The 15,117-nt window shown below is 37.6% G+C and overlaps 1 protein-coding gene across 1 annotated transcript in view; it reads left to right on the plus strand.

Moving 5' to 3' along the window:
* Window positions 1-15,117, plus strand: part of LOC124605334 (cell division cycle protein 27 homolog) — a 231,427-nt gene that overhangs the window by 121,976 nt on the left and 94,334 nt on the right. The window contains exon 9 of the mRNA XM_047136940.1: window positions 4,892-5,072. Within this exon, the coding sequence (XP_046992896.1) occupies window positions 4,892-5,072 (181 nt within the window). The remainder of the gene's footprint in view (window positions 1-4,891; window positions 5,073-15,117) is intronic.

Consider the following 15,117-nt stretch of genomic DNA (forward strand, 5'->3'; position numbering starts at 1 on the left):
ATTTTTGGCACCAGTTTCTTATACAATTTTTTCATGTTATGTTGGTTAGGTAAAATTTGCCTTATAGTCATACTCAATGAGATTATGTACTTTTTCGATATTTTATCTGTTTTTGTTGTCTAAGGACATTCAGGGTGTTAGTCATTTTCAGTGTCTTCTTGGCCATCTTGGAAATGTTTGAACCACTGAAAATTCGTGTACAGGATTTGCAGTCTTTGCCATGCACTTTTTTTTAGTAAAAGGTAGGTTTTAGAAACAGATTTTACAAGTTTCATCTAAAACTGGACAACAATTTGTTGCTCCTACAAAAATGAAGGCCACAGCCACACAGATTTGTCTGCAGACACCAGAGCTTCACAGCTATTTGGTGTCCATCCATGTTCATGTGTACTTACTCTGTGACATCATCAGTTCCCCATATTTTATAGCCACACAGTCTGTTCTGTGATGAAATTGAATTTCAGATGTAAATCAAAGCAAGATCTTGAGCTGCCTCTGAAGCCAAAGCACCATATTCGGATTTCAGAATTCTTTCAGAGCTGTGTCAGATGTGTAGCTCTAGAAAAACTGAAAAATCTTTTATATTTCCTGTCTACTGTTCTGTCACCTTAGTCTTCTGAATCAAAAATGAAAACCATCACTAAGTAGAACCAACAGATGAAAATATATAGGGATTCAAGGAGGAGTCGACCAAATCCCAAAAATTATGACTAATGTGACTGAACAGTTCTGTAAAACAAAAGTATATTTTAAACAGATTTGATTTGAGTGACAAGTTCCTGAGGATAGATACCCCACCTTGGCATGAAAATGAAGATGTCATCAGGGCTCTTCGCCTAGTTGCTAAACTGAAGGTTGCAAAATATCTAGCTCAGGCAGGAACAGGAAATGAGGCACCTAAAATATAGATATATATTTCAGGTCGTGTCTGAGAAATCCTTCAAGGTACCAGGGCATAAAACAACATTTAAGTGAAGAATAAATATGCTTAAAATAAAATGTGATTCTCTCGCCATATTTGCCTCACATGGTTAGTAAATAGTTAGGTTATAGGTTGTATTAATAAAGTTAAAGCAGTAGTATGTATTAATAATTAAATTCTAAGTAAAAAAGTATTTCCTTAAAAAGCTACTTCTGAAGAATATTTTTGAGATAATATTTATTTTTTTATTTTATACCGTTCTATAATATTTTTTTTTAAAGAAACCAAATTAGTGGGTACCACAAAGAAAAAACCAAACTTGAAAAATAAGAGCCTCACAGAGCGTCATGTTTTATTTCTGTAAGAAATGCAAAAATCACAAGCTTTATGTAAACCTTCGTAATCGGTAATTAAAAAAAAAAATTATCAAAAGTTATTGTAAAAACTAGTTGTTTTATCAAGGAGATGAAAATTAACATATGAATTTAAAAAAGCAGTGGCTGCTCATTTAATTGGTCAAACAAAAAACTACTTGCCTTGTGATAAAAGTGTTCTACAGTTGGTCGAAATGATAGAGAGAGTAACAGATTTCTCTCATAGTTGCCTGAAAAAATGTGTGTTTATTATATACAACGTAATTTTTGTATAGTTTATACAGGGTGAGTCACCAACTATTGCAACCTAGAATAACTCCGAAAGTATGATAGTAGGTGAAAAGTTTGTGGGACAAATGTTGCATGGGACAACGGGGGCCATAATAAGACGTTGGGTTTTTGTTGCTAGTTTGGGTCACGTCAAAAGTATGAAGGTCAACTTCGTTTTTTAAAATGGGATGCTATAATTTGGTATATATTTTTTGATAGCGGCTATCGATACGAATCCAATGACGTGTAAGAGTAAGGTCTTTGAAGGTCAACGAAGGTCAAAAAGGTGGCACGAACGTCCATTTGCAGAAGGTATTCGAAGTGATGACCATTGGTATCAGTGCAGTGCTGCAATCTTCTTATCATGGATTGAGTGGTATTCCTTATCACATTGACACTTATTGAAGCACATGCTCTGACATTTCTCTCTCATGTATTGTTTAAATAGTAAATATTCGCCGAATATGGCGTATCCATCGAATATGCCATTGACATGTAAACACCATTTAACGGTTTTGCATTACAACACTAATACGAACGGTAATACTAGTATCATCAAATCAAGCGAATGTGAATGATGTATTCCTTGGAAGAACAAGTCAATATGCTTCTCATTTATGGAGAATGCCAATGAAATTCAGTGAGAGCTAGAGACTTAAGCTGAAAGATATCCTCAATGTACTCACCCTACACATTGTACATTTAAATGGGTGTATGATAAATTGAGACCAACTGGATCTTTAACGCATCAGAAACACATCCAGCAAGGGGAAGTTACTAATGAGGAAATGAAGTTGGTATTCTTGCCACTGTGGTTTCAGATCCTTGTGTTTGGGTCAAATAGCAAGGGAATCTGGCATGAGCCAGAGTAGTGTTGTTGATGTTCTGCACCGCCATAAATATCATCCTTACCATATCAGTCTCCACCAAGAATTAACTGGTACGGATGGTATGCGTCGCACTGAATTCTGCCGATGGGCTCAACTTCAGATTCAGAGGGATGAAACATGTATTAATTTTATTTTATTTACTGACGAGGCTACATTCACGAACCATGAAAATGTTAATTTGCATAACATGCATTATTCGGCAACTGCAAATTCATATTGTCTGTGGCAAGTTTCACACCAGAAACCGTGGTCAGTGAATGTATGGTGTGGGATTCTTGATGACTGAATTATAAGCCGTTGTTTCACTGAAGGAAAGCTTAATGGTAGGAAGTACACCACATTCCTGCAAGAAACATTAGGTCTGTTATTGGAAGAAAAACCTTTAGGAACAAGGAACAGAATGTGGTATCAACACAATGGGTGTCCGGCACATTTTTCGCTGATGGCTAGAAATGAGTTGCAGAGAGAATTCGCAAATCGTTAGATTGGAAACTGAGGAGATGTGTTGTGGCCGGTTCGTTCGCCAGACTTGATGCCTCTGGATTTTTTTTTTTTTTTGTAAAAGACATTGAGTATAAAGACGTTCCACAACACCTGAAGATATGCGAGAGAGAACTGTTAGAGCATGTGTTTCGATAAGTGCTAAAGTGATAAGGAATGCCACGCAATCCATGATAAGATTGCAGCACTGCATTGATACCAATGGTCATCACTTCGAACACGTTCTGTAAATGGCCGTTCATGCCACCTTTGTGACCTTCGCTGACCTTCAAAGACCTTACTGTTACACATCGTTGCATCCGTCTCGATAGTCGCTATCAGAAAATAGGTACCAAACTATAGCATCCTGTTTTTTTAAAAAAGAGTTGACTTTCATATCTCTGAAGTGACCCCACATAGCAACAAAAAAGCAACAAAAAACCAATGTCATATTGTGGCCCCCGTTGTCCCATGCAGAATTTGTCCCCCAAATTTTTTAGCTCCTGTCATACTTTCAGAGTTACTCTAGGTGGCAATAGTTAGTGACTCACCCTGTATAATTATAAAAAAGATGAACTGGAAAGGGTGACCACAGAAAAAAAGAATGAAACCGGCTGAGTAAGGCAGCCAGGAATGAGGAATGGAGGAATTGAACTGAGGATTGAGACTGTGTGAGGTGTACTGTTAATGATCATTCCTGGGAACGACTGACCATGACTGAAGTGAACAGTTCCTTAGAGTTCCTCAGTCTTAATGTTCACTGTAGTGAACTGTTCCTCTAGATGCACATTTGTTCACAGATAACCCACCTCTAATTCAGACATCATATTTATAATTCAGTTTACCAAGTCCACTGTCTTTAATCTAGATGAAACAGATTAAAGAAACTGTTTTGCTTTGAAATTTTATTTTAATCGCATATATTTTTCATTTGAAGAAATTGCTTATGTTTTGAAGCTGTACATTTGTTTGGAATTACCGTTTATACTTTTGTCATTTTGGTTTCAAATTTTGTCTTGAAAGTGTTAATTTGAATTGAAAAAATCAAATTAGAAAAAGAATATGGCCACTCATTATTCTTTCCATTGCTATAGCACCAATTTTGTAATAGTTTTAATGATTTTTGATAATATGTTGCAATATCAAATTCGGACACACATGAACATGTCAGGGTATACACTGGGTATAGGTATCAAAAGTTTTTTGTTTGTTTGTTTGTTTGTTTGTGTGTGTGTGTGTGTGTGTGTGTGTGTGTGTGTGTGTGTGTGTGTGTGTGTGTGTTGAATTAGGAACAGTTAATAATAAGGTTATCAACTTTAATACTATTACTGGTGTTCTTAATATGGGTTTACCCACTGCACTGCTGCTTGCATTTGAAAAGTGTTTTCATTGAAAGAAATCTATCTGTTGAAGGAGTTGTCGTGAATATGTTTCTGATTCCATTGTTTGAAATCGAATGCTGAATTTGCCTTCCATCAGCATTATAAGTCGGACTCATTTAAATACCATATGAAAATGGAAATATGATGCTGAAATTCTCTCTCTTTCATAACATAGTTCTTTACATGGCCACATTTATAATTCAGTATAATTTTAATAACTTTTCATGAAAAACACAATTTTAAGAAGAAAACTGCTACAAAGTTCTACAAATATCAAATAATTGTATGCAACAGCGGTTGATACAGTAAAAAACTATTTAATTTATCGGGACAAAGTTTTTTGTTTCGGGTTATGTCTAGTTGCCTTAAAACTTGTGCTTACTGTGCACTCCAGAGGATGCACGTCTCCTTTCAGACATAGTTACTTTGGGCTGCCAATTTATGTAGTGTTTTTGTTTAACAGAAATGGAGGGCCTGTAGATTTTATTTGACCTAGTACCTATCTCCATATATTAAAAACAACATATGTTATTGATTTTGATTCATAATATACCCTTTTCCAATCTTTTGCAGAGGGCCTGATGTCTTTATTACGGGATATTGGCACAGCATACTTACATCTTGCACAATATAACTGTCGTAAAGCTATAGAATGTTTTAGTAACCTCGCTCCTCAGCATTACAACACTGGATGGGTGCTAGCACTCATGGGAAAAGCCCACTATGAACTGGGTGACTATCAAACAGCAGTCAGGTACAGTATCATATTTAATTAAAATATGATGCAGATTTTAATTTAATTAGTTCATAATATAATTGGGCAGATAAAAAATGTACTCACTTTTATCTACCCAATTTTATTATATTTTTAAAAGTTGATTAGTTTCTTGGATAATTAGCTCATAAGTTTTCCAGAAGAATTTATAAAGAATGTACATTCCTCCTGGAGTTTCCATTGTTTGATTACAGAATGGACAAATATTTTATTTGCTGTGAGAGTAGGCTGACGAACTTTTTTAATAGAAAATAAGGGGGATACTTATATCTTTGACAAAAAATAAGGAAGATTAAGAGCATGGCAAAATTTCAACAAAAATCGTTGCAGTATTTGCAAAAGATGACTATTTAATTACACATCGCAAATTCTTACACATAGTTTGCTACAGATTTTGCCTCAGTCAATAGTTTAAAACATTTTTAGCAAATTCAAAGAATTCACTGCAAAGTGAAAATACTCTGTGTGAGCATTACTTCCTGGTAAACTCGTAACATAACTACCGCTTACCCAAGTCTTCAAAATTCACATTATTTTATTTTAAAGTTGTTAGAACTTTTGTCCATTTCTGGTTAACACTACCCTCTAAAGAGGCAGCACATTCAATTACATCATTAGAACTACAAAAATTCCTCATATAATTCGTTGCCAGTCACGCAATCCAGCTGGGCACATACAACTTCATGCATGTCATTGAATGTTAATTCCCTTTTTAGCCATAGTGGGATTAAACACTCCAAACTATCATCAAATTTATTAACTAAGTAAGAATATAAAGAATCATAGAATTCAGTGAAGGTGTTCTTGCTAGTAGATTCCAAATTTGAATCAACAACAGTGGCTAACAGTTTTAGAACCACTAACAAAAAATCTACCTTCCTTTCTACACTACTGGCCATTAAAATTGCTACACCACAAAGATGGCATGCTACAGATGCGAAATTTAGCCGACAGGAAGATGATGCTGTGATATGCAAATAATTAGCTTTTCAGAGCATTCACATAAGGTGGCGGCAGTGGCGACGCCTGCAACGTGCTGACATGAGGAAATTTTCCAACCAATTTCTCATACACAAACAGCAGTTGACCGGCGTTGCCTGGTGAAATGTTGTTGATGTCTCGTGTAAGGAGGAGAAATGCGTATCATCACATTTTCGATTTTGATAAAGGTTGGATTGTAGCCTATCGCGATTGCGGTTTATCAGATTGGGACATTGCTGCTCGCGTTGGTCAAGATCCAATGACTGTTAACAGAATATGGAATCTGTGGGTTCACGAGGGTAATACGGAACGCTGTGCTGGATCCCAACGGCCTCGTATCACTAGCAGTCAAGATGACAGGCATCTTATCCGCATGGCTGTAATGGATCGCGCAGCCACGTCTCGATCCCTGAGTCAACAGATGGGGACGTTTGCAAGACAACAACCATCTGCACGAACAGTTCGACAACGGTTGCAGCAGCATGGACTATCTGCTCGGAGACCATGGCTGCGGTTACCCTTGACGCTGCATCACAGACAGGAGTGCCTGCGATGGTGTACTCAACAATGAACCTGGGTGCACGAGCGGCAAAACGTCATTTTTCTGGATGAATCCAGGATCTGTTTACAGCATCATGATGGTCGCATCAGTGTTTGGTGACATTGCGGTGAACGCACATTGGAAGCATGTATTCGTCGTCGCCATACTAGCGTATCAACCGGCGTGATGGTATGGGGTGCCGTTGGTTACACGTCTCGGTCACCTCTTGTTCGCATTGACGGCACTTTGAACAGTGGACATTACATTGCAGATGTGTTACGACCCGTGGCTCTACCCTTCATTCGATCCCTGCAAAACCCTACATTTCAGCAGGATAATGCACAACCGCATGTTGCCGGTCCTGTACGGGCCTTTATGGATACAGAAAATGTTTACTGCTGCTCTGTCCAGCACATTCTCCAGATCTCTCACAAATTGAAAACGTCTGGTCAATGGTGGCCGAGCAACTGGCTCGTTACAATTCGCCAGTCACTACTCTTGATGAACTGTGGTATTGTGTTGAAGCTGCATGGGCAGCTGTACCTGTACACCCCATCCAAGCTCTGTTTGACTCAATGCCAAGGCATATCAAGGCCGTTATTACTGCCAGAGGTGGTTGTTCAAGGTACTGATTTCTCAGGATCTATGCACCCAAATTGCGTGAAAATGTAATCACATGTCAGTTCTAGTATAATATATTTGTCCAATGAATACCCGTTTTATCATCTGCATTTCTTCTTGGCGTAGCAATTTTAATGGCCGGTGGTGTATGTCTATCTTCACTAATTAGTAACTGTACAGCTTCATGAGATTCCATAATTCTAAGATGGGAAATTTCCAGATACTTTTCTTTTTGAATGAAACCACTTCCAATATTCACAAACAAACTGATATAAACCTGAACAATTGTGTCTACTTCTGTATTTTTACTGCAAAAATAGTTTTTCAAAACTTTAGGGAGTCTGAATCATCTGTGCTTTTAAATAGCTTTTTATAGCCTCCCAATTTTCCAAAAGCCTTTCTACAGCAGGTGTGAAAGATAACCGTCTAGTATTTACATGTCGTAGTATTTCAGGCCATTGAACAAAATTTTTAATTGTATCCTTCATGATGCCGTGAAACGTGTATGCAATTGTTTACAATATTTTAATGTAGAAATGTTAGTGTTGAAAATACAGGGTGAGTCAGGAGGAAAGGTACATGCTTTGAGGGGTGATAGTAATAGTGATTCTTAACAAATAACTTAATATGGACGTATGCCCTATTCTGAATGGTTTCCGAGACAGGACACATTTAATATCACTTTTGTATGTTTTTCTTGAATAATTCGAAAACCACACCCTCCAGTGAAAATGTGTCACAGTACAAAATTAAACTGTATTAATTTTCCTACAAAAAATGTTCTATTCATTTTTCTCTAGAGCTAATGGTTTGTGTGAAGAGAGCGCAAGAATGTTGGAAAACCCACTCGATGCACATGCGTTGTAGCTTACGTAGTTTTTGTAGGCCAATTTGAGGTAGTTTCCCGACTTGATAGACCACAAGTGTCCTGTATCAAACTGTTTGTCTGAACTTGCTCAATATGCTACCTCAACTTGGTCTACAAAAACTATGTAAGCTACAGCGCATGTGCGTCGAGTGAGTTTTTCAACATTCTCACACTCCCTTTGCACAAACTGTTAGTTCTAGAAAAAAATGAATATGACTTTTCTGTAGGAAATTTAATATAGTTTAATTTTGTACTGCAACACAATTGCACTGGAAAGTGGAGTTAAGAGTTACTCAAGAAAACGTATGAAAAGTGATATTAAATGTGTTCTATCTCGGAAACCATTCAGAATAGAGCATACGTCCACATGAAGTTTTTTTGTTCAGAATCACTAATACTATCTCCCCTCAAAGGATGTACCTTTCCTCCTGACTCACCCTGTTATTTCAACACTGACATTTCTACATTAAAATATTGTAAACAATTGCATACACGTTTTGTGGCACTATGAAGGATACGGTTAAAAACAACTGGCTCTGAGGATTTTTTCATTCTCTTTATTTAATAGTTTTGATTGAATGCTGCTTGCCATAATTTATATTGGCACTGTCAGCACAATATGATGATATGTTACTGACACTCAAATTATTTGACTTAAGTGAACTTGTAATGAACTGTGGACATCCCTTGCAGTTTCATCTACCTGTTCTATGAAATCCAACAATTTGTTTTGAATTCCACCAAAGGGGTCACAATATCAAATTACAACTGGAAACATTTTCCTTTTTAGGCGATTGAAGACATCTGTTGCTAGAGAAAAGAACATGAACATGGTACATGTTTTGCGGGTCACTTGAAAATTCCAAAAAATCGTTTACACTTCTTGGGGCCAATGCATCCATTATGATCATTTCAGCTGTGGTTTGCCTGCAAGATATTTTCTTTGACACATTAGATTCACTGAACACGTTTTTTGAAAGTTTGATTAGACAGTCCAAGCTCCTATAGCATAGATTGTGTTGTGCTGTGTGGTAGAGTAATGAAAGTTCACCGTCAATGGTTTTCAGCTCATCGTTTGTTAGACCTTTGCTCAGGTGAGGAGAGCTGAAGAAAGTAGTTATCTTGGATGAAGTAGTGACATCATCATTTGCTTTGCTTTTGTGTTCTACAAGCAAATACAAGAAGTTAACTCAGAAAATTGCCAATTACTAATTACTATGTGGTCAACAGTAAATATGTTTTTTTAGAATACATAGTAATAATTTATTACCTGAAGTATTTAGGTGCTGTACACAATTGTTTCTGCTGCCATGTGTGATTCTATGCTCATGTTAGCAGATTGACAAGCTTTATAAGCACTTGATCACGCTGGTCAAATCCAGGAATATAAAGCTTCCCACTTCGAAAGATATGCACACATATACTTTGTTTTCTTTTGTTGGTGGTGTTTTGGCCTTGTCCTTGCTGCTCATCACAAAATCTTGAACGGCGATTCACAATAAGTATTGGCACTGAAACAGTCATGTCTAACGACCAAATTTCAGTTGACCACTTCTAAGGTAATCAGTAGATGTAAAGTCAATATAAAATCAGTAGTCTCTCAAGATTCCAACATTTCAACGAATTCTGATCATGCACGCAAAATTTAAATACTTAAAAAACTTTTGTACATACATAAAGAATATATATACTGGAGTAAAACGCCCAATGAGCCTGAAAATACAGGAGGTTATGAAAAAATATGTTCAAATACGGGAGATCTCGGGGAAATACAGGAGGGTTGGTCAGCCTACGTAAGAGCCTGCCAAGAAATAAGACCCTAGTCTTGTCTTATCGTAAATTTTTAGTCTTCTTTTACATTATCGTTGGTCATTTATTTGACCTGAAAAGAAAACGTGAGATAACCCCGATCATGGAAAAAGGGAAAATAAAAGTATAAATGTCAAGATTTTACAAGTGACAGCTAATTCATTGTATGCTAGGAACAAAACAGGGTAATGAAAGGTATTTAAAATGTTGATGCTATTATAACAGCAAGAAAACTCACAATAATTAACAATACTTTTATTAAAACAGGAAACAAGTGATGGAAACTATCAGTCAGATAAAAGAGGAACAACTGAGCACCTTCAAAGAACATTTTTACAATTGCAGCACATGAGATTTCTATAGGACTTCAGCAGGAATAATCCAGGGATATCCCCTTCAAAATTTGTTTCAAAAAATCCAACGGAAGGTTTTCCTAGACCAAACTGGAAAATGTCAGGAACTGGCAAGATATTTTTCTTCAGCTGCCACAAACTGTCCTCAAGATTCCCGAAGTAAATCTTCACTTATACCCACACTGTATGTGCACCACCTCACAAAAAGAGATTCAAGGGCACACCCTCAAACTCAAAAATAAAGGCTTCAAGGAGAATGGTATCACTGCAGAGCTGTTGAAAACTCTTGAACCAAATTCCCTCAAAGAACTTGCACAAATTGTGTCAGAGATTTGACATACGGAAAAACTTCCCAGATACAGCAAATGTGCCCTCATTCACACACTGCACAAAAAGGTGACAAAGCACATTAAAATAACTACTGAGGAATCTTCCTTCAAGGTACATACAAAATTCTGTCAACATGGCTCCTTCAACTAATTAAGGGGCAACTAGATCACAGAATTAATGAATATCAAGCTGCCTTTCTGACTGGTCGGAATTACTTACAACAAATAATCAATTTAAAAAGAATGTTAAAATACAAAGCACACAGTAAGAGCCCAATCGTTTGTTCCTTTGCAGACTTTAAGAAGGCATACAACTCAATCAAAAATCAATCCCTCTTTATCACTCAGCTTGTAAACTCTAAGTGTTTGAAGGGTGGCAGTCTGTCTCCTGTAATCTGGTTTTGGACGAAATCATCAGAGAGTGGAAAGAGAACCTAGAAACCAAAGCTGTTGGAAACCCATATGACTTTGAAGACCTAAAAATGACATCCAAATTTCTTGTCTGCATGTCACATACGATACGGTAATACTAGAAAATAAAGAGACATCAACAATAATAAAGAAACTTTCAAGCAATGCACGGAAAGAATAGGCTCCAAATATCGTTCGTGAAAATAAAGTACATTGGTTCAAAACACCCTACTCAGAATTGATCACAAAAAAATTGATCACAAAATATGGACAAAATGACTGAGAGCCATTCTTCAAATATTTAGACGAAATCCTTGATCCTGCAGGAGAAGAGAAAATGACACAGAAGATTTGCCTGTATTAACTTAGGAGAGATTATGGTTAAAGCTACATAAAGAAACGCATCGTCAACTGAGATGAAATTGCATTGGTAGGGCTGCTGTACACAAAGTACGTTGCTGAATTCAAAACTAACCCACACTAAAATTTAAAATATTTTAATGTTGGTAGTGACACAATTGATAGCACAAATCAAAGTATAAAAGCAACATCACTTTTTAAGGTGACAAACCTTAAACAACTGACTCTAGCATGCTGCAAAAAAAAAAAAAAAAAGTTTAAATTTCTAATTTGGAAAATCACTCTATACTTTCATATTACAAAGAGAAGGGAAGAAATTATGATGTATATAATACGTTAAGTACATCAGATTTTTAGTTGTGCTGAACAAAATCTCCAGTTACTTGTAATAATGGACTATTTGTAAAGTCAAATATGCAGATATCACTGTTGGGGGTAGTTTATGAAGCGAGTCCAGGGGCAAGAAAATGTTGCGATTATATTACACAGAACTTAGCGTGAAGGGAATGTTGCTCCGAAATGCAGAAGAAAAAAATTTGGCATCTCTGTGAAAACCATTTTCATGGGTTCAGTTCATTTTCAGAGATACTGAAGAAAATGGAATGGTAGAGGCAATAATGATTTATAGTGACTGGGGACAGCCTCTAGATTTAAATGATATAAAAATGGTTGCAGGATTATACCTTAAGTTTCCATGGAGAGGTTAGGTTAAAAAAATTAGGCCAGCTGGAAGGGACTGGGTCCGATTATTTTAATAAGAAACAAGATTCACCTACAAAAACATACCTGCTTAAACATCAAAAGGTGCCATGCTGAAGTGGGCAGAAATGATACTGTATCTTATTTTGATGAACTCAAAACAACACTGGCAGGTGTTCCACCAGAAAATATTATTAATTATGATGAGACTAACCTGTGATGAGCCTTGTAGAAAACTGGGAACTGTGAGATGAGGTCCGAAGTATCTTTGAATAGTGTGAAACTTTTCACAAGGTGGAATTTCATTGTTGTTTTCTGCTACTACGAGTGGTAAACTGTTGCACATTTATGTCATGTACAAAGCAGAACAACTTTGGGACATGTGGACTCAGGGCGGTCCTATTGGTATGAGATAGTTGCACTATTGAAAGATGGTTTGACAGCACAACATTCCAATACTACTTTCACACAGTGCTGTTTCCATGTCTGCAAGGCCTGCAAAAAGCTAAGTTAATGATGGAGACAATTTGTCTTCCCATCTCACTGTTGACATCTTAAGGAAATGTACTAATGAAGACATAAGATTCCCATTTTTGTCAGCAGATTCCACACATCTCGCTCAACAAGGCACTGATATGCAACAGCCAGTAGGCGATGCTCACTTAGTGTGTGATACAAGGGTTATTGTAAGACATGCAACACCAGAGACTGCTGCATTAGTATATTATGCAGCTGTTACATCTAAATGTGCAAAGAAAAATGTCAGTTAAATTTCCGAAAAAGAAAATGTGTTAAAGTGATCTGTATCTAAGCTCTGTGATTTATGATGCCAACGAGGTACCTTAACGGACACTATCCACACTGGAGGAGTCCAAAGAACTGCAGTGTGGAATACTTCAAATCTCTGATGATGACCTCAGATTTCTGCGATTGTTGAGTTTGAATTGACTCTACTTGTATTAATGGTTAATTTTTGATATTTCGTCTACAAAAAGTTGTTTTATTGAGTTAATAGCTGAGCTTATGTAATGTGGCTTTATTGTAGCCTGATTCTGATTTGTCCTACTCTAGTTGATTGATAGAGCAAACAATATTGTGCTAAAAAGAATGCAACAATGGAAACTCCAAGTTGGAAATCAACAGTATTAGGAAAAGAATAGATTGCAACTCACTGTAAAGATGGCCCATTGAGACACAATCGAGAGACTGTTACACATTACAGCTTTCTGCCAAAGCCTTCTTCAACAAAGAAAACACACAAATTCACATAAGCAAGCACGTCATGCATAAATGATTGCTCCCACTGGCAGCTTCAAGCAGAATGCGACTATCATGTGAATATCAAATCAATATGGAGTGGCGTGAGGAAGAGGGAATGATAGCAGAGTACCGGGAGGGAGGGGGGGGGGGGGACTGTCTGGAGGGGTGTGCAGGGACTAGATGGCAACCTGATGAGACTACTAGGCTCAGCATCGAGAGGCGTGGGGGGGGGGGGGGGGGGGGTAGCAGAAATGGAGGGGAGCAGGGAAGGGGAAAGGATGGACAGGTGCAATAGACAAGCATTTGGGAACAAGATACGAGGGTTATTCCAAAAGTAAGGTCCGATCGGTCGCGAAATGGAAACGACTATGAAAATCCGATAAAGCTTTGCACAGATGTGCTGGGTAGTGTCTCTAGTATAACCCCAGTTAGCATCACGTCGCTCTTCTCATTTCTGAGCTCGCAGTGAGTGCGTAAAGATGTCTAGAAAATAGTGTCTGCCGCCAAGTACGAGGGCCTGGTGAGAAATTTCGCCTGAAGCTATGCAGCCAACATTACATAACTGTCGTGCTGTTTCGTCTTCACGACAATTCTCAGTCGCATTCTGCAGGGGCAATGAAGATGCTCCTGCATCGTTTTCAAATGGAAATGTGAGATTACCCACAATACAGTCCGCAATTGTCTCCCCCTGAGTTTCATCTCTGGTCACATGAACCGCTGTCTTTGAAGACAACATTTTGACACAGACAACGAGGTGTAGGCCAGCGTGGAGAATTGGCGGAAAGCACTGGCGGCTGCCTTCTATGATGAGGCTATTGAAAAGTTGGTACAACGCTATGACAAAAGTCTAAGTCAGAACGGCGACTACGTAGAGAAGTAGCTGAAAGGTGTAGCTAATTGTTACAAGTAAAACATTTCTGATGTTCACTGTGGTTTCAATTTGGCAATCAATCGGACCTTACTTTTGGAATAACCCTCGTACAATGTCAGTTGATTCAACTGAGGTATTGCAAATTAAGTGACCATCTTATTTCATTGACTACTGTATCCAAAATGTCAAACAATGGAAAATCCAGGATGGAATTAACAATATTATAAAAAGGAAAGTTGCTACTCACCATATAGTGGAGATGTTGAGTTGGAGATAGGCACAATAAAAAGACTGTCACAATATAAGCTTTCGGCTAACAAGCCTTTGTCGAAAGTAAACAACCCATGCACACACCCATGACTGCAGCTTCTGGCAGCTGAAACCACACTCATGGCTGCAGTTGTGTGTGTGTGTGTGTGTGTGTGTGTGTTTCGACAGAGGTCCTGTTGGCTGAAAGCTTATATTGTGGCAGTCTTTTGTTGTGCCTATCTGCGACTCAGCATCTCCATTGTATGGTGAGTATCCAAAATATCCAAACGAATGTTGTTGATCGACGTCAGATTGTGTTGTCGGAAAGGAATACTCTTCTAGAACTAGCTTTAATGCATCTAGTAAGCAATACTCCTACTTCATAGGTTTATGGGTTTCAGCAGTTCAAAGAGAGATTCAGTATAAAGCTTAAAGATCACCTTCTGTAGAGTGAGAAAAATGTCTGATGGATCCATGCAGGAACTTTTTAGTTCAGCATCATTGTGTTTGAAGAATTCAATGTCTTTTCTTTTGAACTCTATATTACTTCTTCCTACATGATCTTTTGATTTGCTTGGTTTCATATATACTCTGCTGTTAGCATTGTGCTGCATAGAGCACATTGGGGCTTTATATTAGCTTTATCAACCACCATGGTGAAACCCCATTGCA

This window comes from Schistocerca americana, chromosome 3 (assembly GCF_021461395.2).
Source record: "Schistocerca americana isolate TAMUIC-IGC-003095 chromosome 3, iqSchAmer2.1, whole genome shotgun sequence".
Classification (NCBI taxonomy): Eukaryota; Metazoa; Arthropoda; class Insecta; order Orthoptera; family Acrididae; genus Schistocerca; species Schistocerca americana.